At 33.9% G+C, this 24,229-nt stretch overlaps 2 protein-coding genes across 2 annotated transcripts; both read right to left on the reverse strand.

Moving 5' to 3' along the window:
- LOC108662744 (probably inactive leucine-rich repeat receptor-like protein kinase At3g28040) lies at positions 5,388 to 7,673 on the reverse strand. The gene is made up of 2 exons (XM_018124277.1): positions 7,655 to 7,673; positions 5,388 to 5,899 (listed from the first exon to the last, which is right to left on the reverse strand). Exons 1-2 carry the CDS (start codon positions 7,671 to 7,673, stop codon positions 5,388 to 5,390), a joined length of 531 nt encoding a protein of 176 aa, XP_017979766.1.
- Positions 8,422 to 22,513, reverse strand: LOC108660466 (probable LRR receptor-like serine/threonine-protein kinase At3g47570). Its single transcript, XM_018124278.1, has 4 exons — positions 21,520 to 22,513; positions 20,639 to 20,710; positions 8,880 to 10,886; positions 8,422 to 8,783 (listed from the first exon to the last, which is right to left on the reverse strand). Exons 1-4 carry the CDS (start codon positions 22,511 to 22,513, stop codon positions 8,422 to 8,424), a joined length of 3,435 nt encoding a protein of 1,144 aa, XP_017979767.1.

Here is a 24,229-nt window from a genome sequence, read left to right on the forward strand (position 1 = left end):
GCTCAATTATTTATGTTAAAGACATATTATTAGGAGCATAAGGATAATAATTAAGACAAAAAATATATTATGTAGAGATTATGTGATATTTCAAAGTAGAAAAATAACAACAAAATATAAAGTGGTAGATGAAAATATGCGTAAATATTTGATAAAAAATGGATATAAACAAATATCCGAAAAAAAAATTAAAAAAAAATACTAAAAAGATGATAATGGTTGTAATAGTAAATATATATATATATATAATTGGGATCAATATTCATATTTAGATACTTGTAAACATAATATATATATATATAAACAAAAAATAAAAATAAAAAATAAAAACGACATGATACAAATATAAAAAATTATAAGAAAAATGAGATGATTGTTTGAGAAATTCCATGTAAGAAAGGCAAAGAGTTGCTTCTTTTAAGTGGATTTTTTTTTTAGTGCGAAGTTTGAGACGAATTTTCACCGAACCGTCGGGATAAATCCGAACTCTAAACTCCAATACCCATTAAGTCAAATAGCGTTGTTAAAAAAATAAATAAATAAAATAAAATAAATTTACATGATGTTGAATCCAAACTTAAATTAGTTAATTAGCTTAAATAAATATTACTAAATAAAGTTAACTTAATCGTTTAAAAAAATTAATTAATTGTTTATTTGATAAGTTATATAATCAAGTTAAACGTTAATCAACAATGTTAATTAAAAGATATGGATCTAAATAAAAAAAATGAAAAATAATAATAATAATAAAATAAATAAATAATTCATGAAAAAATGGTAAAATAAATATATAAATAAGGTGATAAATTATTAAATACATAATTGGATGAATTATGAACCGCTTAATTCAATAAACGCGTGCATGTAGATGTCATCATTCTATACTGTCATTGCATGCCACATTTATTTTGCAAATGGTGCGGGAATCCCGATGATGGAATTTTCCCGAAGAGCTTGTAGAGACGAGGTCTTCCGGGGATATCTCTAGGTGAGGAGAATTTTGAGACTTCACCAAAGCGTTGGGATGGTCTTCGAATAATTTTTCGATAAAAGATTACCGACTCCATTATTTAAAACAAACAAGTCATGACATCATTTTACGCTTGTATCATGTGCATACGTAAAACCAAATAAAAACTCTCAATCAGTCAATTTAATAAAAATTTAATTAATAAGTAGGGATTAAATTAAAAGTAGACTATATTAAGATAACTTAAGATCAAATGGTACTGTTCGCGGAACGGGCGCCACGGAGGTGCTAACCCTTCTCCGTGCGTAACCGTACTCCTGAACTCATCTCTAAAAATGTAAACCAGTTCTCGTTCTTTCGACGAACCTAAAATTAATTTAGGACTTCATCGATTAGAATCAGATTAATAGGTGACCAATCACACCTTAGAAAAAAGATTGGTGGCGACTCCCACACTATATAATTTTTGCCCGCGTCTGGTGGTTGGGTTTTTGGACCCGCACGTTACGACAAGTACAAGAGAAGAAGATGTTATGTGAACAGGTACATTAGAACAAGGTAAAAGAGGGAAACACTTGTACTTTAGGAAAAGGCTAACTACCTCCATATCTGAGCCACTAAGCCAAAATCTCCAAAATATCTCAAAATGGAAGTAACTAGTAATTCCTACCACTTATTTTGGGTTGCTTCCACTGCTATTCGTATGTAGTAGTGCTTCACTTGCTCTAGTTGTTTTGCGTAATGTAGCACTTTATTGTTTTTTTTTTGGAAAAGTATGGGAAAGTCTATCATTTAAAAGGGGAAAATGTTGAACAAAAAGGATGTGGGTAATGGTTAACCAAAAAAAAAAAAACTTCTTACCCCACGAGAACCATAAGTTGCTCTAAATTAGGGGTCAGTAAGCCAAATAATCCTGCATAAAATATACAGCCTTTATTCCACTCATAAGAAGCAAAATACTTACACCTAACTCATAGATAGCCACAACAAGCAAGAAGCAAGAAAAATTTTATCACAAAAGACAAGGGTACAAGAATCAGAAACAAGAACAAGCTAAAGATGGCATTAGGCATTCTCATTGATCTAGAGAAAGTTTTGAAAGCATGATGCACCTCTTTTAGCTTGGCAATCAACTTTGTCATTAGCCAATCTAGGAATGTGCATGATATTCCAACAACTAACTGAGTTGAGAGTCCTAAGGATTTGGATGATTAACGGCCTAAGCTTCCATGGAACTTCAGATGGCTTCTTGATCCAACAAACCACATTCTTAGAGTTAATCTCAATTATAAAAGAGTGAAAAGAATTCCACCTTGAAATCGCATAAATCAAAGCTGCCTCTTTGATCACCAGAAGTTCAGCACGGTTGGCGTACAAGATCTTAACAAGTTTAGAGAAAATGATAAGATTGACTCTGTTTTCATTATGCAATATACCGCTAATTTTGGAATCACTAGGGTAGCCTTTCGTAGCCCCATCAATGTTAAATTTAAAGACCCCAGTTAGAGGCTTGGACCAAGTTTCCACCTCTACTGCCATTTCTTTTTGTACTAGGAACAATACCAGCATTAAGGAATCACGCAAGATCACCTACAGAGGAGTTAGTATGAGGCTATTTCATATTAATCCACCCGACAATTCTAATTTTAATGAGCTCAAAGATTGAGCAGTCATCCCATTGTTTGCCCCTAAACACCACTTCATTCCGAGTTATCCAAATAGCCATAACAATGGCATACTAACCCATTTTCCAAATTTCACCATTTTTAAAAGTGTAAGCAAAACCAAGCCAATTAAGAAAACAATTGAGTGGGTTATTATGTGAAACCTAATCAACGCTCCACAAAGCACACCAAAGTTGCTAAATAAGCCAAGATTTTTCACAAGCAAAGAATAATTGATGTACCGTTTCAAGCTCACTTCTACACAAAAGGCATGCGGCTGCATTACTACTAATAGCACCTCTCTTGGCAAGCATTTCTCAAACTGCCAAGCAGCTTCTCACAAGCTGCCAGCAAAAACCTCTATTTTGTATAGAGCCAATCCCAATCAAATCATCTTCCAATGATTTGGATGAGGGGTGATAGTGAATTAAACATGCCAACAAAAAGAATTAAAGGAGTATTCACCTCGAGAGGTCCATTTCTAGATGAGTTTGTCTTAAAAGTCCTTATTAGTCACCTGGTCATCCAGCAAAAAGCAAAAGCAGTCCCATTGTTCACATTCCAAATCAAAAACGTCTCTCCAAAGTTCAATTTTCCAAGACTAGCTATTCTCATTCCATTCCCCGAATTCATAAACTTTTCCTTCCTTCTTGTGCACAAGTGCAAATACTCTAGGAAAAGTCGTTTTCAAGACGAGGCCTTCAATCCATTCCTCCCCCCAAAACTTGATTTTAATACCGACACCCAAAAATAAGTGCATGCCCTCGGATACAAAACTACTATGCTCACAAATACCTTGAAGTGGTTTGACAATATTTTTCCACATGACAGAGGCTTTATTTCTACCACCAAGACTAGGAATCAAGCTGTTATGATCTAACCCCAATTTACCATCGACGACTTGCCTCCAAAAGCTTTCAAGTTTGTTATCGTATCTCCAAAATCATTTGTTAAGAAGAGCTCTATTTTTAAGCTTGAGCTCCACCATCCTAAGGCCACCTAAGTCTTGATAGTTGCACGCATTTGCTCAGTTGACATAACAAAGTAGCCCTTTTCTTGCTCTAGTTGTTCTTCGTGAAATAGCGCTTCACTTATTTTAGTTGTTTTGTATGAAATAGTGTTTCACTTGTAATGGTTGTTCTCACTGTTCTTTGTACAATATTATACTGTAAAATAATTCTTTAGAGAATTGTATTAACCAAAATCAAGTATTTACAATATTTATATGGAACAGCAAACTTTAGAGTTTTGGTTTTTATTTTTTCTTTGAGCTATGATAAAATGATTAAAATGATGGGCAAATTGCATTAAGTTTAATGCTGACAGTTCATGAATAAAGGAGGCAGCTTCAAGTATGGAAAAAACCAATCACCTTTAAATAGCATTACTAGAAAATTCAATCATAACCTGCCTTTAAAGAAAAGAAACACTCTGCTTTTATCATGAACTACTTTAAAATAACCAAAAATGAAAAACGCCGATGCCTCCGACCATAATGTCCTAAAGTAACAGGAAATAAATTCTATATTAGCTCTTAGGTCATCCTTTGGGTAGCTTCCTTGGCAAGTACCTTCTCTTTGGCTTTGGTTCTCACTAGGGATTTGGAACCCATGATACTGCCACCCCATTTCTTCCTATATTCATCATACTTGTCATTGACTTTAGAATATTGATTGTATTGGCTTATTTATTCTTCCTCTAATTTTGTGAATTTGCCTTTTGACTTTTTGGTTTGGGCCGATCTGGATTATCTTCACTAGCCAAGCTGGTTTTCCTGTTATGAATACATTGTATCCCATGCTCAATGCGAACACAGGTCCACATCCATAACCCATCATTGCACATTTCCAAGTAAGTGTTCTTCCATAATCATCATCTTCATCAAATATTGATGGAGGAAGTTTTGTTCCCTCACTTTCGCCGCATTCCTTTGACAATGGAAACACACATAACCGTAAGTTACCAATGTAGGAATCATTTGTGAAAGTATCAAATTGATTTCCTCTAGGAACCGATCCCATGAGATTGTTTTGAGAAAGATTTAACATTGTGACAAATATCAGATTCCTTAATTACATAGGGATGCTTCCTTCAATCATATTTGATGAGAGATCTACTGGTTCGAGTGCTAACAAATTCCCCAATGATGATGGGATTTGACCTGTTAGGCTGTTAAGAGAGAAGTTGAGGACCAAAAGATCTTTAAGTTCTCCCACTACTTCAGGAACCTGTCCTTCTAATTGATTGCCTGAAAAATCAATAGTTGTGAAAATATCTAATATTTTCTCAAAATTTATCTCCAATCCTTTGATTCTTAAAATCATGGAATCATAATAATAGAACTCTCCAATATAATTTGGACCAGTTGGCTCTTCATGGATATTTTTCTTAGCCTTCAAATTTCGAAAGAATGTGGTTGGCAAGGGGCCATTGAACTCATTTTGAGAGAGATTGGTGATTCGCAAACTAGTAAAGAAAGATGTGCCCCCTCAAATTTGGTATTGGACCATGAAATTTATTAGATCGCAGGACAAGGATTTGCAGACTTGAAAGTACACCTAACAAATGAGGAAAGGAGTCTTTCAAGTTGCTGTTGCCCAAATCTAAAACTTCCAATTCACTGCAATTCACCAAAGATTGTGGCATGGATCCTTCTAGTTGGTTGTCTTTGAGGTTAAGGCTTCTCGACAAATTACCTTCATCAGTACACATCCTTGGGATTTTGCCATCGAAGTTATTCATTCATAAATTCAAACAGAGACGAAGTCATAATTTCCAAGACATTTTGGAATGATTCCACTCAAGTTGTTCTTTGACAAGTTGAGGACTTGAGGGAAAGTTATATTGCAAAACCCTGAAGGGATTTCTACTGTCAATTCATTTTCTGAAATGAAGAGATGATGTATTGTCTGTGGGGGAGTAGGAAGTGGTCCTTGAAGCGAATTTGAACGAAGGTCAATTGTCTGAAAAGTCTTCCTAGGAAATTGCTCTTCATTTGTCAACAAATTGTTAAATGCTGATGATGGCAATAAACCATGGAAATTGTTAAAAGAAAAATCCAACTTAATTAGTTTCTTGAAATTCCCAAAAACATCTGGAATTTGACCTTCAAAATTGTTAAATTTTAAATGTAAGAAAGTGATTTTGGTGAGGCTTCCAAGAGATGAAGGGATAGACCCTGTGAAATCACAAAAAGAAAGGTCAAGTTCTTCCATTTCAAGATTTCCAATTGAGTCTGGTAACTCCTCTGAGAAACTTGCTCCTGCAAGGGAGATAACCAGTGAGATTAGGATTACGGGTTAATATGATTTTTTCTAGATATGGAAAGCAGAAAATTTCACTTCGAAATTCCCCTTGCTGTAAACCTTTGACTTTAATATGATCAAATGTTTCCACATTAAGAAAAGTTATTAAATCAACATCTCAATGGTGACAGAAGCACTAGAACAAGGTGTAAAATAGTAGTTTGAGAAGAAAGGCAAATCAGAGAAGGTTTTGGTGCAAGACGGACTATATAGAATACTTGCCGGTTATGAATAAGAACATTGTTCACAAGCTTATTAGGCTTAGTTTGTAGGTAACATTTAGTTTCCGGAGTACATTATACAAGCGAAAACAAAGATTTGCACAATGAACATTAGTTTGCAGGCTTCAAACTTTTATTTAGGAACTAATTAAGTGAGGTGGTCTGGCCGTCTCCAAGGGCTGCAATGCCACCATATTGCCACAATGTAAGCAATAAGATTAGCCTGGATTGTTATAGTAACATATTTGGATCCTCTTCATTACGAACCAGCAATTATACAGCAATTATAGAATCAATGTGGTTTGCAACCCACCTCTTCACAGTCAAGAGTCCATTCCAGGAGCTGTCGCTTAGATTATTTGCGGCAATGAGTCATTTGGAAAATTTCCATAACAAAACTCATTGTTCTCAAGAAAAGATACATAGAAACCTCTAGGAGAAGGCCTATAGACATTTTGAGATATTTTGAATGGCTTTTGATTATAAATGTGCCATGGACAAAAGAAGTAGGGAGTGAACAGAAAAGAAGCCATGATTAATGGTGGCTAGCTAGCAGCTTTGCTGGTTTAATCTGTATTAAAGAAAAATGTTGGAGTTAAAACTTAAAACCAATGCTGAAAACTTTGTTAAAAATTTAGCACATAGCTATCTCAGCATTTCAGTTTTACCTTGAAAACAAAAAATTAAATAATTAATAAAAACTGGTTAGCATATGCAGGCCGAAAAATTGACTTGTAAGCTAATAGTAGTGTAATAAAAGAATGATGAAAATCCAAAACTATTGTGCATCTAATTAATTTCTTCCCTCAAATTTTCTTTAAACGATTTGAAAAATAAACTTAAAAGGAAAAATATAGCTTCCTTAATCAATTTAGATAACCTGAGTAGACAAAACATGAATTTCCTTATTATCTTTCTTATATATCAGAAGTTTCTGTAGCAGAAACTAAGGTTTACTTTAACGTGTAGTTGTGAAGATAAACAGAGATCAAATTATTATGAATACATTGTCTTATTGTGCTCTATTCCAATTTCTGTGTAATTATTTGAAATTTTCCAGAACTTTGAGATAACTTAAATCAGAATCAACCATCACTTGCTTAATCAAATCATCACCTTAATTTCTCACTATTTAAACCCCAATTTCATGACCCTCCACCTACTTTTATGTTTTGTAATGTGTCGTGAGCAGGCCTAAGGCCCAAAGCCATATGGAGTCCTATCAGAAGGTTCTTATGTGACTTCAAGAATAGATATTCCATCTGTCCCAAAAAGGATAGGCTATATATTCCCTAACAATTGTCAGCTGTCAAGGAAGGATACCAACCGTACGACTATCTCTTCTTTCTCCCTCATATCCTCTCCCTCTCTATTCTGTCCTTCTCTTCCTCCTTTGGTGAGTTCTTACTCACTTATAAAGCATAAGAAAAGGAATCACAAGAAAACCTCTGATGTCCCATTTTTGTGCAGGCCCAGACGCATCATCTCAACCCAGATCATCCCAGTCCATGTCCAACAACATCATGCATTTACAAAGACAAATCGAAAGTAATCTATAATATTTATTTATTCATATTGGTTGTTTTAAGACTATGCATCACCAATATTACATGGATAATCATATTAAAGTATTATAATTGATTAACAATGTAACGAGTAGAACCTAATTGTGTCGTTAGTGTAGAATTCACTAAAAGCTTGAGCTATTACAAGTTAACGAAATACATAATTTAAAAAAAAAAAACCTAATTTTTGGACACCTATAAAAGTTAAGTTATATTTGTAAAGTTAAGTTCAGAAATATAAGCAATATAAACTAAATCTTATATCTCTATTAGTTTTTCTTTAGGAGATTATATTTACAAATAAAAATTATAATTAAATTAAATAACTTTTGATATATATTATAATATAAAATACACTTTTAAATAAACCAAAAGTCATACACCCATAAAATAGATCTATATAGTACAATAATAAATTTATTTGGACTGGATTATCATAGCATAACATAAAACTAAAGACAATTATGAAAGTTCAATAAATTAAAGATAACATCTTAAAGCAACCGGCTTGCGAAGAAAAGAAAATCAAGGCAGGTACTCACCTCCAAAATAAAGAAAAAGGAAACAACCAATTATTGGGTAAAATAAAAGCATCTTGACATTGATACGTTGAACCTGCACTCAAACTTCATTTTCTCGATTTGGGATTAAAAGGAATCCAATGGAAATGTCATCAACATGATGGTATTTTCATCAAGCCCTTTTGTTTGAATCCTTCAAAAACTTGATTTTGATCTTCTTCAGCTTAGCAACAACGATTTTCATGTCAATCCTCTCTTCTGGCAACTCTTCTGAACATTCTAAAGCCAATTGTAAAATAGACAATGCACAATCCTTTATGGCAAAATGTTCTCGCTCCTTGCTACTGATTAGCAAATTGGCATCTATAACTTGAGTTAATGCAAATGGTAACGACTTAGTCAACCAATGTTTTAAGCTCATTTCTCCAACAAACATTACATCCGTGGGCTTCTTTCTTGTTAAGGTTTCAATTAGAAGAATACCAAAACTGTACACGTCGCTTTTTATGGAAACAATTCCTTGTGTTCCGTATTCTACATGTAAGTCAATAAAACCATCGTCAAAGTATGCAATGATTTTACATGAATTATCGTAATAGATAAAGAAAAAGTCTAAAGTTTAAGCATTACCTGGTGCCATATACCCAATCGTTGCTAGTGTTAGGGTTTGTACCGTTGAATCCTCTTCACCTAACAGCTTTGCAATGCCAAAATCACCTAAATGTGCAACCATATCTTCATCTAATAAAACATTGCTTGGTTTTAAATCACAATGGGCCATAGGGATGGTCTGACCATGATGGAGGTATTCTAATGCAGATGCCACATCAATCATAATGTTCAACCTATGCAAGATATCAAGAAAATAGTTATGAGAATACAACCACTTCTCGAGGCTTCCACTAGGCATGAATTCAAGCACCAAGGCTTTAAAATCAACATTGCAGCAACTACTAATGATTTTGACTAAATTTCGATGGCGAATGTTGCGCAAGACCTCACACTCAATGTCAAAGCTCTTGAATGATCCTTCTACCTCCAAATTAAAGACTTTTATGGCAATGTTCAATCCATCTGAAAGAGAACCTTGGTATACCGAGCCAAAACTCCCTGCACCAAGTAGTTTGCTTTCACAAAAACCATTTGTGGCTTGATAAAGCTCTTGGTATGAAATTCTTCTCCACTTTGCTAAACCAATCGAATTTTCTCGATCAATATTTTGCTTTGAATGCTTTCTTCGACTTTGGAAGAAAACGACAATTAAGGCTAGAATTAATAGTGTTGAGCCAACTGGCAATAGAATAAATTCAATAAGCTTAGTAGCTTTCCTTGAATGTTTAGCAGAATTTGTTTTGCATGGTGGGAGTTTCAGTCGAGGTGCACCGCATAGCTCTTCATTCCCCATAAATGATTGAATCGAGTAGTTGGCAAAGGGTCCTGCAGTAGGAATTTCTCCATGAAGTCTATTAAATGAGACATTCAAATACTCGAGATTCAAGAGTTTTTGCAAGGACTTTGGAATAATTCCAGAGAAATTATTTCTTGATAGATCTAAGAACTTCAACTCTGTCAGCCCACCAAATAACTCAGGTATAGATCCTTGCAATCTGTTACCGGATAATGAAAGATAAGTTAGGTCTTCTAGATCACCAATGCTCTTTGGAATTTCACTTGATAATTGATTTTCTGAAAAATCAATAATTATAGCAACCTTCCACTTTCCAAAGTCAATTGGGAGAGCCCCACTGAGAAAATTGGAAGACAAGTTTAGTTGCAAGATATCTGTAAGCCTTGTGAAGGTTGAGGGTATTGAGTTTGCAAACTTATTGGAGTCCAAATATAAATGTCTAAGAGAAATGAGATCACCCAAACATTCTGGTATTGGTCCAGCAAATTTGTTACCTGTGAGGTACAAGAAACCCAAAATCTTCAGATGGCATAACTCAGATGGAATGGATCCTTCTAAGTTATTGCCTTCAAGAGAGAAACCTTGCAACTTTTCTAATCTTCCAATTGTGGTGGGAATAGATCCAATCAATTCATTGTGAGCTATGTTCAAGCTGATCAAGTTGATTAGGTTGCCAATCTCTCCAGGAATGTTGCCTCCAATGTTGCAATCCATAGCATCTAATTTTTGTAAGGAAATAGAGAGATTTCCTATAGAGATAGGAAGTTCACCATCGATCAATGGATTATTAGTAAATTGCAAGACTCTCAAGTCTTTGCAAGATGCTAAAGATGAGAGAAAGCTCAATTTTGGGGATGAAGGTGTGCTAGCCAAATTATTAAACTGTAGATTGAGAAAATGTAGATCTCTTAGATTTCCGAGGTCATTAGGAATATATCCAGAAAATGAATTAGCTGACAAGTCCAGGTCTGTTAACTTAGAGGCATTAGAGATGGAGGTAGGTATTGTTCCATTTAACTTATTTAAACCAAGTAGAAGCCTTTCAAGTTTTGGAAGCCAAAGTCCTGTGCTCCATGGAAGACAACCTGAGAGATGGTTTAAATCAAGTGCAATGATCCTCATAGTTGAGCTATTAAAGATACCAGGAGGGATATGTCCAGAGATATTGTTCGATTCAAAATTGAAAATTTCCAATTTTGGTAGGTTGCCTATCTCAATTGGTATTTTACCTGCCAGCAAATCAAAAGAGTCATTTGGATTATTCTCCAATGATCTAGAAGTAAATAACAAAATTTATCATAAAAGTTTTACGCATGTCTGTATATTTATATTTTATATTATAAATACATATAACAAATAGTGAAACAAATAAATTACTTTCAAAAGTATTAGGTTACCAGTCTATTGTAGAATTTCACTTGCATAATGAAATTAGTCCATTAATTATTTTTAAATTGAGCAACAAATTATATGGTTAATTTGTTTGTCAAACGGAACAATCAAAAATATAAAAGAAAATTTAGCATTTAGATAATACAAGGCAATATAATCTTGCACTTTGTGGCTAATTTATTATTTTCCTTTTCAATTTATATAATATAACGAAATTATATTAGAAAAGTTGAAACATTAAACCATCAACTAAATATTGAGGGCTAGGGAAGGAGAAAGGATGACAAATAACACAATGAGGAGGAGGGAACAATTTGAGAAGATGGACATCCAACAAAGGAAGAATGAAACATCAGGACTTGAAGAATGGAGAAGCAAACTTTTCACAATCTTTGTGGACAATACCATTTCCATAGTGTCATGGCGGGAAGTGAAGAAATGGTTCGACAAGTTTGAAGTGGTTGTTAACCTTGACCTAGGAAGTAGAAGCAAATCATCTTGAGGTAAGAACTATAAATTTGTGTTTGTTAGATATGCTACATTGAGGAGATGCAAAGCACTATAAAATATGGGAGTGGTAGAAAAACAGAATGAGGCACTCTGAAAGTTAAAGAAGTTGATTATGAGTGGCAATCCAAAAAATGAAGATGGGAAAAGGAACTCTTACATAGAAATACATTAAACAAAGCTTAGCAAACTAAAGAGGAGAAGAGAATGTACAGAGATGCCTTGATGTTTAAGAAAGGATAGAAAACGGTGTCAGGGGAGATGAATGGAAGGAACACTACTTATGAGAATGAAAAAACCCAAACTATAAGAGAGTTATTTGTGGAATTTTGAAGATTGATATGGAATGGATCGAGAGAAGCTCTGTAGGCACACTAAAGTTGTTAACAAAGTCAAGACATCACAAAAAGCGAACATGGTCAGGTCATGGTTCATTATTGAAGGCATCTCGCTGCATTTATGGCATAGGAATATTTTTAATGCGATTGTTAGAGAATGGGGAAGTGGTGTTCAACTTGATGGACCAACCATTCATTGTGAGAGATTTGACTATGCCAGGATATTGATTGAGATAGAGAAAGATTAGAAGGTCTCGCAAATGACACATTTGAAAATCAATGACCAGACGATTTCTTTCATGATAAGAAAGGAGGACAAAAGGAAAAGAGTGATGGATGTGCAGGATATAAAGAGATCAAAAAGTCTTAAATCTTGTGGTCGAAACCACAACGATGGAGATGGTCAGAGAATGAGAGTAATAGAGGTAGTTAGAAGAAGAAGTGTACTGAGGGCAAAAAATTCTTTTAACCACTTCAAATTCAAATTCAAATCACCTATCCTCAGAAAAAAGGTGTCAAGAAAAGTTAACACTGAGAATGTGATAAGGAAAATGATGGATCACGAGACATTAAATCAAGAAAGCTATCTAGCTTTGGATAGGCCACTAAAATATAGTAGGCCATCACAACAAAATGGGGTTGCTTTTAGAGGGGAAAAGCCCAAATTCAAGATTAAGCTTTAGGTCAAGAATGAAGAGATAAGTAATACTAGTAAAAGGAGGAAGAACGAGCTTGAACTATATATAGAAGATTAGAAGTTATGGGGAATCAAGGCGAGCCTTGTGGGGAATGAGGTGGAACTAATACCAAGCTTAAAGGAATTGACTAAAGGTAGGGCTTTGACTCAAAGGAAAAATCATGAGGAAGGCAAGAGATTAGAAGACAGTGAACTACTAAGGAAGCAAGGGATGATGAACTTGGAGGGCAAAGCGTTGTCAAATTTAGCGATAGGCAATAGAAGGTATATGGACAACAGATGTGCAAGCATTCAAATCCTTTAAAGATTAGGTACAAAAGTTACAATATCCACAAAAAATGAACCATGAGAAAGATTGAATAGAATGGGGAAGATCAGAGAGAAGAGGATAAGATTGAGAAAAAGTCGATAGAGGCCAGCTACACAAGAGTTGTGAGAATAGGAATTAGGGGTAAGGATAAAAAACTTAGAACATCAAATAGACAAAGGACCAGAGAAAGTGAACTAGACGCCCCATGCCTAATCAAAGAACAGATCAATGTAGAGCAAAGAGGGATGGAACAAGATAATTTCTTGGGAAACCGAATCACCAATGAAGACATCCAACACCAAAATGCAATGATAATGAAAAAAGCATAGGTAACCTACAAAGTGGGAATTTAGCTGGGGATGGTTCATTAACAAGACATGTAGACCATGATAAGAATTTTCGTTGCTGTGGAGTTAGAGGAATTGTAGAGAGAAAAAGACGACAGTTTTTGAATGGTATGTGTTCTTGCTTGGGTTATTTTTATGAGTCTATAATGTTGTCTATTACTTAGGACGTTAAACATATAGGTAAACCAGAAAAGAATAGGGCCCTTAGAAGTTTGGTGGTTGCACATAGTTTCAAATTCCTTTTGGTTTAGGAAACAAAATGCTAAGAATTGAAGCAGAAAACTATTGAGAGCTTTTGGGGAAATAAAAGGCTTGGGTGGTGATATCTCTTGCAATTGGGAGCTTTGAGGTTTGCTGCTATGTTGAGATAAGGACTTTTTTATTGTTGAAAAGGTAATTGTTGACAGAGGATACATTGTTATTGTGGGACAAGTAAATGAACTCAATATTGGGTGTGGGATAGGCAATGTGTATGGTCCTAATGTTAATTCTGATAGATAGAACTTCTGGGATGATTTGAGGAGGATAATAAGTGAAGAAAATGCTTCTTAGTGCATTTGAGGGGAATTTAGTGTGGTTAAAAACAGTGAAGAAAAATTTGAGGTCACCACTAATGAAAGAGTTATGGAGAGCTTTGTGGAATTTATAGAGGATTGCGGTTTAGTTGACTTACCCATATCCGGGGGAAAGTTCATATGGGAGAGTCACAGGGAAGTCATGTCCTATAATAGACTTGATCGGTTTTTACTCTTGATTAAAATTATGGAAGCCTATCACATCATCCAACAATTGTGCCTACCACGATCTATATCGGACCACAACCCTGTTGCACTCACCATGGAAGAGAAGAATTGGGGTCCAAAGCCATTTCGCCTTTTCAACCATTGGTTAGACAAAGACACATTCCAACCAATGTTTGAGAGAGCATGGAAGGAGGCAACTATTGTTAGAGGGTGCAGAGGTGATGTCTAGTATAGATTGAGGGAAACAAATAAGTGCATTGAATATTGGTAACTTAACATTTTTGGGGGTCGGTAGACAAAATATCAGTAGACTTGAAGCAGAAATTCACAATCTTGAGTTGGAATAGCAAAATTATGGAGACACCGGTGAGATTATGAAGAAAATTATAAAATTGAAAATCGAATTGTGGGAAGCACTAAGAGCCAAAGAGAGAAGTTGGTGGCAAAAATCCAAGGTGAAATGCATCTCAAAGGCGATAGAAATATGAGATTTTTCCACAATATCACCTTAGCAAGGAAAAGAAGAAACACAATAAATTTTCTTGTGTTCAGATGAAGGGCAGTGAGGATCCTCAAGCCCTAAGATAGAAGTTAGGAGCCATTTTCAATCTTTGTATGGAAAAAAGGAAAATGCATCATTGAGCGATCTAAGGGGTGATTTTAGGGTGCTCAAAGACAACTCAAAAAAAGCTTTGGAAAAGCCTTTTATTGAATAGGAAATTTGGAATTCCATCATCAACTGTGATAGTAGTCGAGCTCCAGGGCCAGGTGGGTTTAGTATGGGTTTCTTCAAGAAGCAATGGAAAACTCTCAAAGGGGAGATCATGAAGATAGTCAAGGATTTTTATCATACAGCTTCTCTGGACAGCAAGGTAAGCACGTTGTTTATCACGCTCATACCCAAGTGTAGTAGTCTAACCTCCATTAATGATTGCAAACCAATAAGTCTCATAAGCAGTCTCTACAAAATAATAGCCAAAACGCTCGCCAACAAGTTGAAATTGGTGATTAACGAGGTTATTGGTGAAAATTAGTTTGCTTTTGTTATTGGTTGACAACTTCTTAATTGCACCTTATTACAAGTGAGGTCATCGATTTCCTAAGAAAAGAGGCGACGATGGACTGTTATTCAAGGTTGATTTCAAAATGGTGTATGATTCTGTGGATTGGGAGTTTCTTGACTTCATTTTGGGAAAAATGGGATTTGGCATCCGATGGAAAAAATGGGTTAAGGAGTGTTTCTCTTTAGCATCCATATCGGTTTTGGTTAACTGCAACCAATCAAATCAATTTTGAATGCGAAGAGGACTATGCTAAGGCTGTCTGCTTTCACCTTTCCTATTTAATTGTGTAACGAAAGCTTTTAATGTGCTTATGCACAAAGCTATCAGTACGGGACTATGCTAGGGAGTGGAAATTCGCAGAAACTGGATGGTTGTCTCTCATTTACAATTTGCTGATGACATTGTAATCCTATGTAAACCTTATTTGCATGGCCTTATAAATGCTAAACATTTGCTGAGGTGCTTCTAGATAGTTTCCAAACCCAAGATTAACTTCCAGAAGAGTTGTTTGTATGGCATTAGTCTTGATCATGAAATTACAATGGATTGGGCAAGTAAGATTGCTAGCAAAGCAAATCAATGGCCTACGACTTACTTGGGATTACCCCTTGGCACCACTACAAACTCGATTAAGATGTGGAAGTCAATTGTTGACAAAGTAGAGGCAAGACTCTCGGTGTGGAAAACAAAGTCCCTTTCTTTTAAAGGAAGAATAACTTTGTTGTGGATAGTTCTTAATACCCTACCAGTATTTTTTATGTCAATATTTGTAATGCCAGTCAGAGTTAAGAATTCAAAGACACTTCTTATGGGGTGGTACAATTGAAAGGAGAAAGATTCACTATGTTAGTTGGGAATCAACATGCCTGTACCATGACTTAGGTAAAATTGCCCTCGTTGATCTCTATGTTAAGAATTGAGCCCTCTTTAATAAATGGCTCTAGCGGTTCAGTAATGAAACGAGTGTTTTCTAGAGAAAGCTGATCACCAACAAAAATGAGTATGCTTCTCACACACTGATGCCATCAAATGCTAACTCAAGAAGACTTTCGTACTATAAAAAAACATAATCAAGCCACTTGAGGATAACTTTGATATGGCGAGAATCACTTGTGATGGAATGGGAATCTTGGTTGGTAATGGCAAAAGGATTAATTTTTGGAGGGAGCGATGGATACTGGCAGTTGTTGTGTGCAACAAATTCTAGAGAATTTTTTCTTTGGCTGTTGATAAAAATGGTGTGATTGAAGATTTCAGTAAATGGGATAATTAAAGGTGGGAGGGGACCATTAATTTGAGAAGAAATGTGCTTGGATGGCAAGAAGAACAACAGGATGCCTTCATGTTTTTACTCTCAGACCAGGTGCTACATAGGGACTTCCAAGACAAGCTGATTTGGAAACATAGCACAAGTGGCATCTATAACTCTAAGTCTTTTTGCCGAGCTGTTTTACTATTTAATCACTCAAGTTTTGAGGTGTGGAAATGACTTTAGGAAGGATTGGCACCCCATAAAGTTGAAGCTTTATGTTGGTAGCTTTTTAAAGGGAGATTAGCGATAAGACAAGAGCTGGCTCACAGAGGCGTTATCAAATAAAAGGCCATGTACTGCCTACTGTGCAAAACATGTAATGAGACCATTAACCATTTTTTTATACCCTGAAACTTGGAAATTGTGATACTGGTGCTGTGACTTTTGGAATGTCAAATAGGTTATGCATGATGATCCTATTATTTGCTTTCAATCCTAGAGTGAGATGAGTGAATGGATGAAAAATGGGAAGGTGTTTAGAATGGTTTTTTATACTATTGCAGGGCCCATATGGTTAGCATGAAATGAGGCTATGTTTAAAGGCAATGAGTGGAACAGCTCTATTATTTTTTATACAATCAAGTTGAGATTGGGATGGCGGGTAAAGGCCAAACGGCCAAAGCTCAACCTTTCTCTCTTAGATGTGATTAGAAGCCCAAATCTTGGTTTGAGCCCTCAAGAAAAGAAATAGACAAAGAGATTAAGTGCTTGGTAAGAACCACTTCCGGGAAGCCTTAAGCTCAATGTTGACATGACTGTTAGTGGAAGCCATGGTGAAGCAAGGATAAGAGGGGTTTTAACAGACAAAAAAAGTAGCATCTTTCTTCTTTTCTCAATGTCAATGGGAGTCATGGATTCAAATACAACTGAATTGTTGGCTCTTTCGAAGGGCTTTCAAGTGATGGCAACTTTGAAATGGGCTAACTCCCATAGGGTAGTCTTTGAAAGTGACTCCTCTAACCTCGTTTCATGGGTGAGGAGCACCCACAACATCCCATGGAAACATAGGAGGATCATCATGAAGATTGAAGGGCTAAAAGTCAAACTTTCTATGTGGAGCATTACAAAGGTTCCTCTATATTTATACGAAATGGCTGTTAGCTTGGCCAAAACAGGCATACGTAGACAGGGAGATCTGATGTGGATCATTGGTAATGTATGTGAGAAGCAGGCAACAGAGGAAAGCTAGTTTTAGTATAGCATAGGGATATAAATTTTCATTTACATTAGGGTGTATAGTGGGAAAGAGTTGATGATAATTTAGCTCTTCCTTTCTTGCATTCACTTGCAGATTTTGAGGAGCATAGGGAAGGCTATTCAAGCCAACTTTTGTGTACTCCTTTGTACCTATCATCGGTACTACTAATTCACTACCTTTCAAAAAAAATTGAAAAATTGAAAAAAAAAAAGGAACATAGATAAGTAGATAATATATTTGAATTTTTTGTTAAAATAATTCATGAACAGAACAGAAATAAAACTCTTGAATATAATAGAAAAAGGAATTAAAAAAGGTGAAAATCAATGGGAAATTTTAATTTAAATAAAAAATAATGAGATTAAATAAAGAGTGTGACACTATTACCAAAAACTAGAAAAATATAGAAAAGAAAGATGTGGAAAATCCAAATGATATCATAAGCCCAAAAAGAGGTAAAATATAAACTATTTGTTATGATTATTAGTTGATGCAATATAGTTAGAGCAATTATTCTTTTTTAATAAAAAATTTTACATTTTTTCGTTTCATTGTAAAATAATATATAGTGCATGTTCACTAAAGTGTGTTTTCTCAATCTTAACTTTACATACAAAAGAAAAAAGAAAAAATATACATAAACTTAAAAATGGTTGCAGCGAATTTAATAGAAGAAAAAATAAGTAATTAAAAGGAATTACTAATTGCAGAAATGTGGCAGTGTTAAAAGAAAAAGAAACTCAATAAAAAAACTAAAATATTGTGAGAAAAAAAGGGCTAGGAATATGCCATAAATGCGTCCCAATATATATTTATTTTTTACCTTTGAGGTTGTTTTCTCCAAGATACAAAAGCTTGAGCATAGTTAAATTTTCTATTTCTTTCGGTATTGTTCTCTCAAAATGATTAAAAATTAGGATAAATCTTTTAACTCTTGGCACTTGAATAAATTCATTGGAATTGGATCATAAAGGTGGTTAAAACTCCTTTATAATCTTGCACTTTGGGAAACGATTTGTTATAATTTTGGTTGACGCAATATAATCATAGGGAAATTTACAAAATTTAAGGGCATTTTCATCTTATTTTGTCCATTTGTGTGCCTAAGAGAAAAGGGAGGCATGGGACTTTGGAAGACAGGGAGGGATGACGGATAGGGGGGAGGAGATTGACAAGTCGGCGAAAGAAGGGGAGGAGCAGAGGAGAGAGAGAGAGAGAGAGAGAGAGGAGGAAGAGTCATGCCAGTTTAGACAAGTTTATTTAAATAATGTATTAGTGGAAAATCAGTCTTGACTAACNAGGAGAGAGAGAGAGAGAGAGAGAGAGAGGAGGAAGAGTCATGCCAGTTTAGACAAGTTTATTTAAATAATGTATTAGTGGAAAATCAGTCTTGACTAACATCAAATCTTATACTTTACATCTAAAAGCAAAAGGATAAAATAAACATAAACTAAAAAATAATCATATTGAATTTAATAGAAAATATAATAACGAATTAAAAAAATTACGAAATTGCAAAATGTGACATTGTTAAACGAAAAAACCAATAGAAAAAAAGAATGAACTAGAAATCTACCTACATTAAAAGTTGTCCCAAAGGACAATTGAGGGTCTAGTCATTGGCCATGCGGTATGGCCAAATGAGCCCTTGGGACATGCTTGTTTTTTTCTAAAGAGGAAAGGTTTTTTTTTATGGTTTTTGTGTTTTTGGAGGTGATGGCATTTCCGTCTTTTCCTAATGCTATGGGTCCAAAATTTTCTTCTCTCCATTGGAGTGTTCTCTTGCTTTCTCTCTTGGTTAGAGGAAGAATATGGAGAAAGAATGAGAGGATGGGGTGAGGAGAGAAGAGAGAGGAGAGATAAAGCATGAGAGAGAGTTAAGGGTATAAACAAAGAGAAGAAAAATAAATATAAATTTAAATTTGTGATTTTTTAATTAATTGAACAGATTAGATAGAGATAAAATGTCTTCTCTTTCTTTTTTTTTTTCTTTTTTTCTCCTTCTTATTTCCTTGCCCATTGTTTTACCTTTTAATTATTTATTTTATTCATTTAATTTTAATTTATGCATTAATTCAAATTTATAAAGTTAGTTTAAAAAATTATAAGAATAAAAATAATTAATTAAAAATTAATTCCATGATTTTCTGTTTATCCAGTTTTTATTATTTAGGTTTTTTATTATTTTTTATAATGTTATTGCTTCCATACAGAAACCAAAAACTTTTATGTAAGTTTCTAATTTTCTTTTCTTTTTATCTCATTTGATTTGTTTATTTAGGCTTTTATTATTTGGATTCTTTGTTATTTTTATTGTTATAATATTATTGTTTCCATACCGAAATCAGAAACTTTTCAAGTAAGTTTTTAAATTTTTCTTTCTTTTTATCTCATTTGATTAAGTGTGTGGTTATTCTTCTCTATTGTAGACAACAATCTACTTGAACCTTTGTGAAATTGAGTTTAGTTTTTTTCCTTTTTTTATTCTTTCACGGTTTTATAAAAGATGAAATGCTTATTGTCACTATTGGAAAATAAGCTATACAGAGACCAAATGTTAAGGTTGTTGAAATGTTAGGTACTTATCATGTATTGTATGTGTTCCTATATTGTATATTGTAGCCTACATTCACAACTCTTAAAATAGACTACTACTTACAAAATTATGTAACTTTTAACCTTTTCTATACACATCTCAGTTGACAAACAACTTCATGATTGCTTATGTAAAGTGAGCATTATATGATTATTGAAATGTAGGTATATTTGAACAAACATTGTTTTACCTATATCACATGAGTGCATCGCACGCGTATACTCTAGTATGCTAAAAATGGATCACAATATTTCTTTGGATTTGTTTTCTTTAATTATTTATTTGGATTTGTTAATAACAAAATAACAAAATTAATGATAAAAATTTTACACACATTTCTATTTTTATATTTTATATTATAGATATATATAACAAAGAGTCAAACCATTAGGATCTGTAAATAATATTATTCAAATATTTACAACAGTTGCAGCTATATAGAAACTGAACATACATGAGAAAAAATATAACTATTACCTGTCAATTTATTAGTGGAAAAATCAAGTCTTTTTAGAAGCGTTAGGTTACCAATCTGTTGTGGAATTTCACCTGCATAATAAAATTGATCCCTTGATTAATTTCAAATTGAACAACAACTTATACGGCCTACTTGTTTGTCAAATGGAACAATTAAAATTACCAAAGAAAGTTTAGAATTTAGATAATACAAAGCAATATAATTTACATAATATAATGCAAATAAATTAAAAAAAAATTCTAAACCATCAACATAGATAAGTAGATAGTATATTTCAATTTTTGGTTGAAAGATTCGTGAACAAAAGAAAAAGGAATTACAAAAAGTGAAGACCAATGGTAAAAATTAATTTAAATGAAAAACAATGAGATTAAATAAAGCGTGTGACACTATTACCAAAAACCAGAAAAATATAGAAAAGAAAGATGTGGAAAATCCAAATGGTATCGTAAGCCGAAAAAGAGGTAAAATATAAACTATTTGTTACGATTATTAGTTGATGCAATATAATTAGAGCAATTATTATTTTTCAATAAGAAATTTTACATTTTGTCGTTTCACTATAAAGTAATGTATGGTGCATGTTCATTAAAGTGTGTTTCTTAATCTTAACTTTACATATAAAAGAAAAAGGATAGAATATACATAAACTTAAAAGTGATCGCAGTGAATTTAATAGAAAAAGTATAAGGAATTAAAAGAATTACTAGAATGCAAAAATGTGATAGTGTTAAACAAACCCAATAAAAAAAGAACAAAAATATTGTAGGCCCAAAAAGAGAAAAAAAAAAAAAAGAAAACGGCTTTGCTATTGTGAAAAAGAAAGGACTAGAAATATGCTAAAAATGCGTCCCAATATATATATATATATATTTTTTACCTTTGAGGTTGTTCTCTCCAAGATACAGGGTCTCCAGCATAGTCAAATTTCCTATTTCTTTCGGTGTAGTTCCCTCGAAATGATTATAAGATAAAGATAAAACTTTTAACTCTGGACACTTGAATAAATTCATTGGAATTGGACCAGAAAGGTGGTTAAAACTCAAGTGAAGCCCTTTTAATTTAGGTAAACGATCAAACATATCTGATGAGATATGACCAGTAAGGTTATTAAATGTTAAAGCAATGTTTTGCAAGGAAGACATGTTGAGTGGGATTGAAGGTATGGAACCAATTAGTTGATTTTGGGTAAGATAAATCTCTAGCAATGAAGATATGCTGAAGATTGAGGACGGTATGGAGCCTGAAAGCTGATTAGAACTTAAATCTAAAAATCTCAAGCTAGAAAGGTTTCCAATTTCCACTGGGATATGTCCTTGCAAATTGTTGTTCTGCAAGCTCAAGACCTGTAGTTTTGACAAAGAGCACAAAGAAGTTGGGATAGCTCCCACAAAGTTATTACCGTCCAAACTCAAGTTTTGAAGTTTAGGGAAGGAACCAAACCAAGATGGGATTTCCCCGTTGAAATTGTTGTAACGCAGAATTAGATGTTTCAGCCGACGCAAATTAGCCAACGCGATAGGCAACGAACCATGAAAACTGTTGTTTCCAATGTCAAGGAAAGCAACAAAAGACAGATTTCCCATGTCTGGTGGTATGGTGCCAAAGAGGTTCATGCCAAATAGATTCAAAGAAGTGACTCTGTGGTGTCGAGATCCGCAAGTGACACCAACCCAATTGCAAATAGAGGTAGCAGTTGACCAGTTGGTAGCCAGAAGATCACTGTTGACACGGGCTTTTAGTGCAAGAAGAGCCAACTGGTCTGTGCTGATGTTGGTTGTTGCGGATTTGATAGAGAATGAAACCCCAAAATTAGGCAGCACCACCACCACCACCACCACCATAAGAGCCACAATGAACCGAGTGTTTCCCATGACGCTATGTAGAAGTGGAGCTTGTGAAAGGAACATTTTGAATTATATGTGGAAAAGATGATGTTTCTTTTTCAATATATATAGAAATTGTCAAAATTGTGGTAGGACATATTTCCACTTGCACCCTTCCACAGTGAGAAAATTTACCACTTGCATATTGGAGAGAATTCTTAGAGAGCAATGTTATCATTTCTTACTCATTTTTATTGACATATCTAAAGGTCAAAAACAAGTGTTCTTATTTATAAAATTTATTACAATATCAAATTACATAAGCAAAAGTAACTCTCTTCCTTTTCATAAATCTCATCGTACTCTTAAACTACGATTAAAGCCTGAGATTTCAAGTTTATATTGCATATTTTAATCACCGGCGTATCGGTTCAAATAGTAAGTAGGAAATTCTTTCATAGCTCTATAACAGTGATTCTGTCTTGAATCTCCAGAAAAACAACAGAATAAACTCTTTTACTATCTTGTGAGTATACGAGCTTTCAGTATGTTGTAAATATAAGAGCTTTCAGTAAGTATTGGCCCCTTGGACGAATAAGCACCAAAGAAACCAGTTTATTTGATTAAATGTCCAAAAAAAATGGTACTTACGAAATAAAACATAACATTTTTTATTATTAATTATTATATCTCTCAAAAGAAAGACATAAAATTGAAAAATTATCCACACTTTGAGGAGTGCTAATGGTGTAGCTGATCAATTGGTTAAAGATGGCATATAAAGGGAGAACAATTTGTTAAACATCATTCTGTAAGCTTGAAGTTTGTTTCAGTTATGATTGTGGTATTTTAATGGTTTGCTAATAATTGAGTTCCCACATCTATTTTCTCTCATTTCCCACATCTTATTAATTCTCAACTATTTATATCATTTCTCTTTAAAAATATGTAAAAGTTAAGATAATTAATAAAATGACATATTCTCTCACTTCTCTAATAAAATGACATAATCTATTTATTGTGTTACCTCTGGTTATTTTTAATTGTATTTTGCAGCTAATGTGAAATATGTTTTATGTTATCCCCATATTATGCTGCCGGTTCTGCTCCCAGTATATTTTTTACTACAGACAATAACTTTTTAAGAATTAGCTGGTTGCAGAGGATGATTAATGAATTGTGCAAATATGGTTATTGACTTGACTTCAATGGGTTTTTTTTTTTTTTAATTGGAGGAAGGTGGATTCGAATTTTACTTTTTAGGTATGAAAATTATACACCAACCAATGAGCCAAATGCTAAAGTATTACTTAGCTTCTATGGTTAAGCATTCTGGTTGGGTATTATTATAAGTAACAGTACTGTTTGGGAAAGTGGGTGATTATTTAAGCTCTTGTGGTTTTTCATCATTGGTTTTTGGTGGTGGGTTACTTTGTTTCCATTTCTTATTAGGACAGTCTAATGGTTAATATGTTGGTTCATAGCATGTTCATTATTAGCTTCATTTCTGTGATGGGATTACCCCTGCTTCATTTTAATAATAATAAATAATTTTCGAAAAAAATAATTATGTATGAATAAATTACAGCAAGAAATCCACTATAATTCCAAACCCATAGAATGGAAAACTGCTAACTAGTCAAGCGTAGTGAGATAAAGTCTTTGTCGACCACTTCATCCGAAATTCCAGAAGTAAGTCTTCGTTAATCACTTCATCCAAAATTCTCAAAAACAAAAGCAAGTCTTCGTCAACCACTTCATCCA

This window comes from Theobroma cacao, chromosome 7 (assembly GCF_000208745.1).
Source record: "Theobroma cacao cultivar B97-61/B2 chromosome 7, Criollo_cocoa_genome_V2, whole genome shotgun sequence".
NCBI lineage: Eukaryota > Viridiplantae > Streptophyta > Magnoliopsida > Malvales > Malvaceae > Theobroma > Theobroma cacao.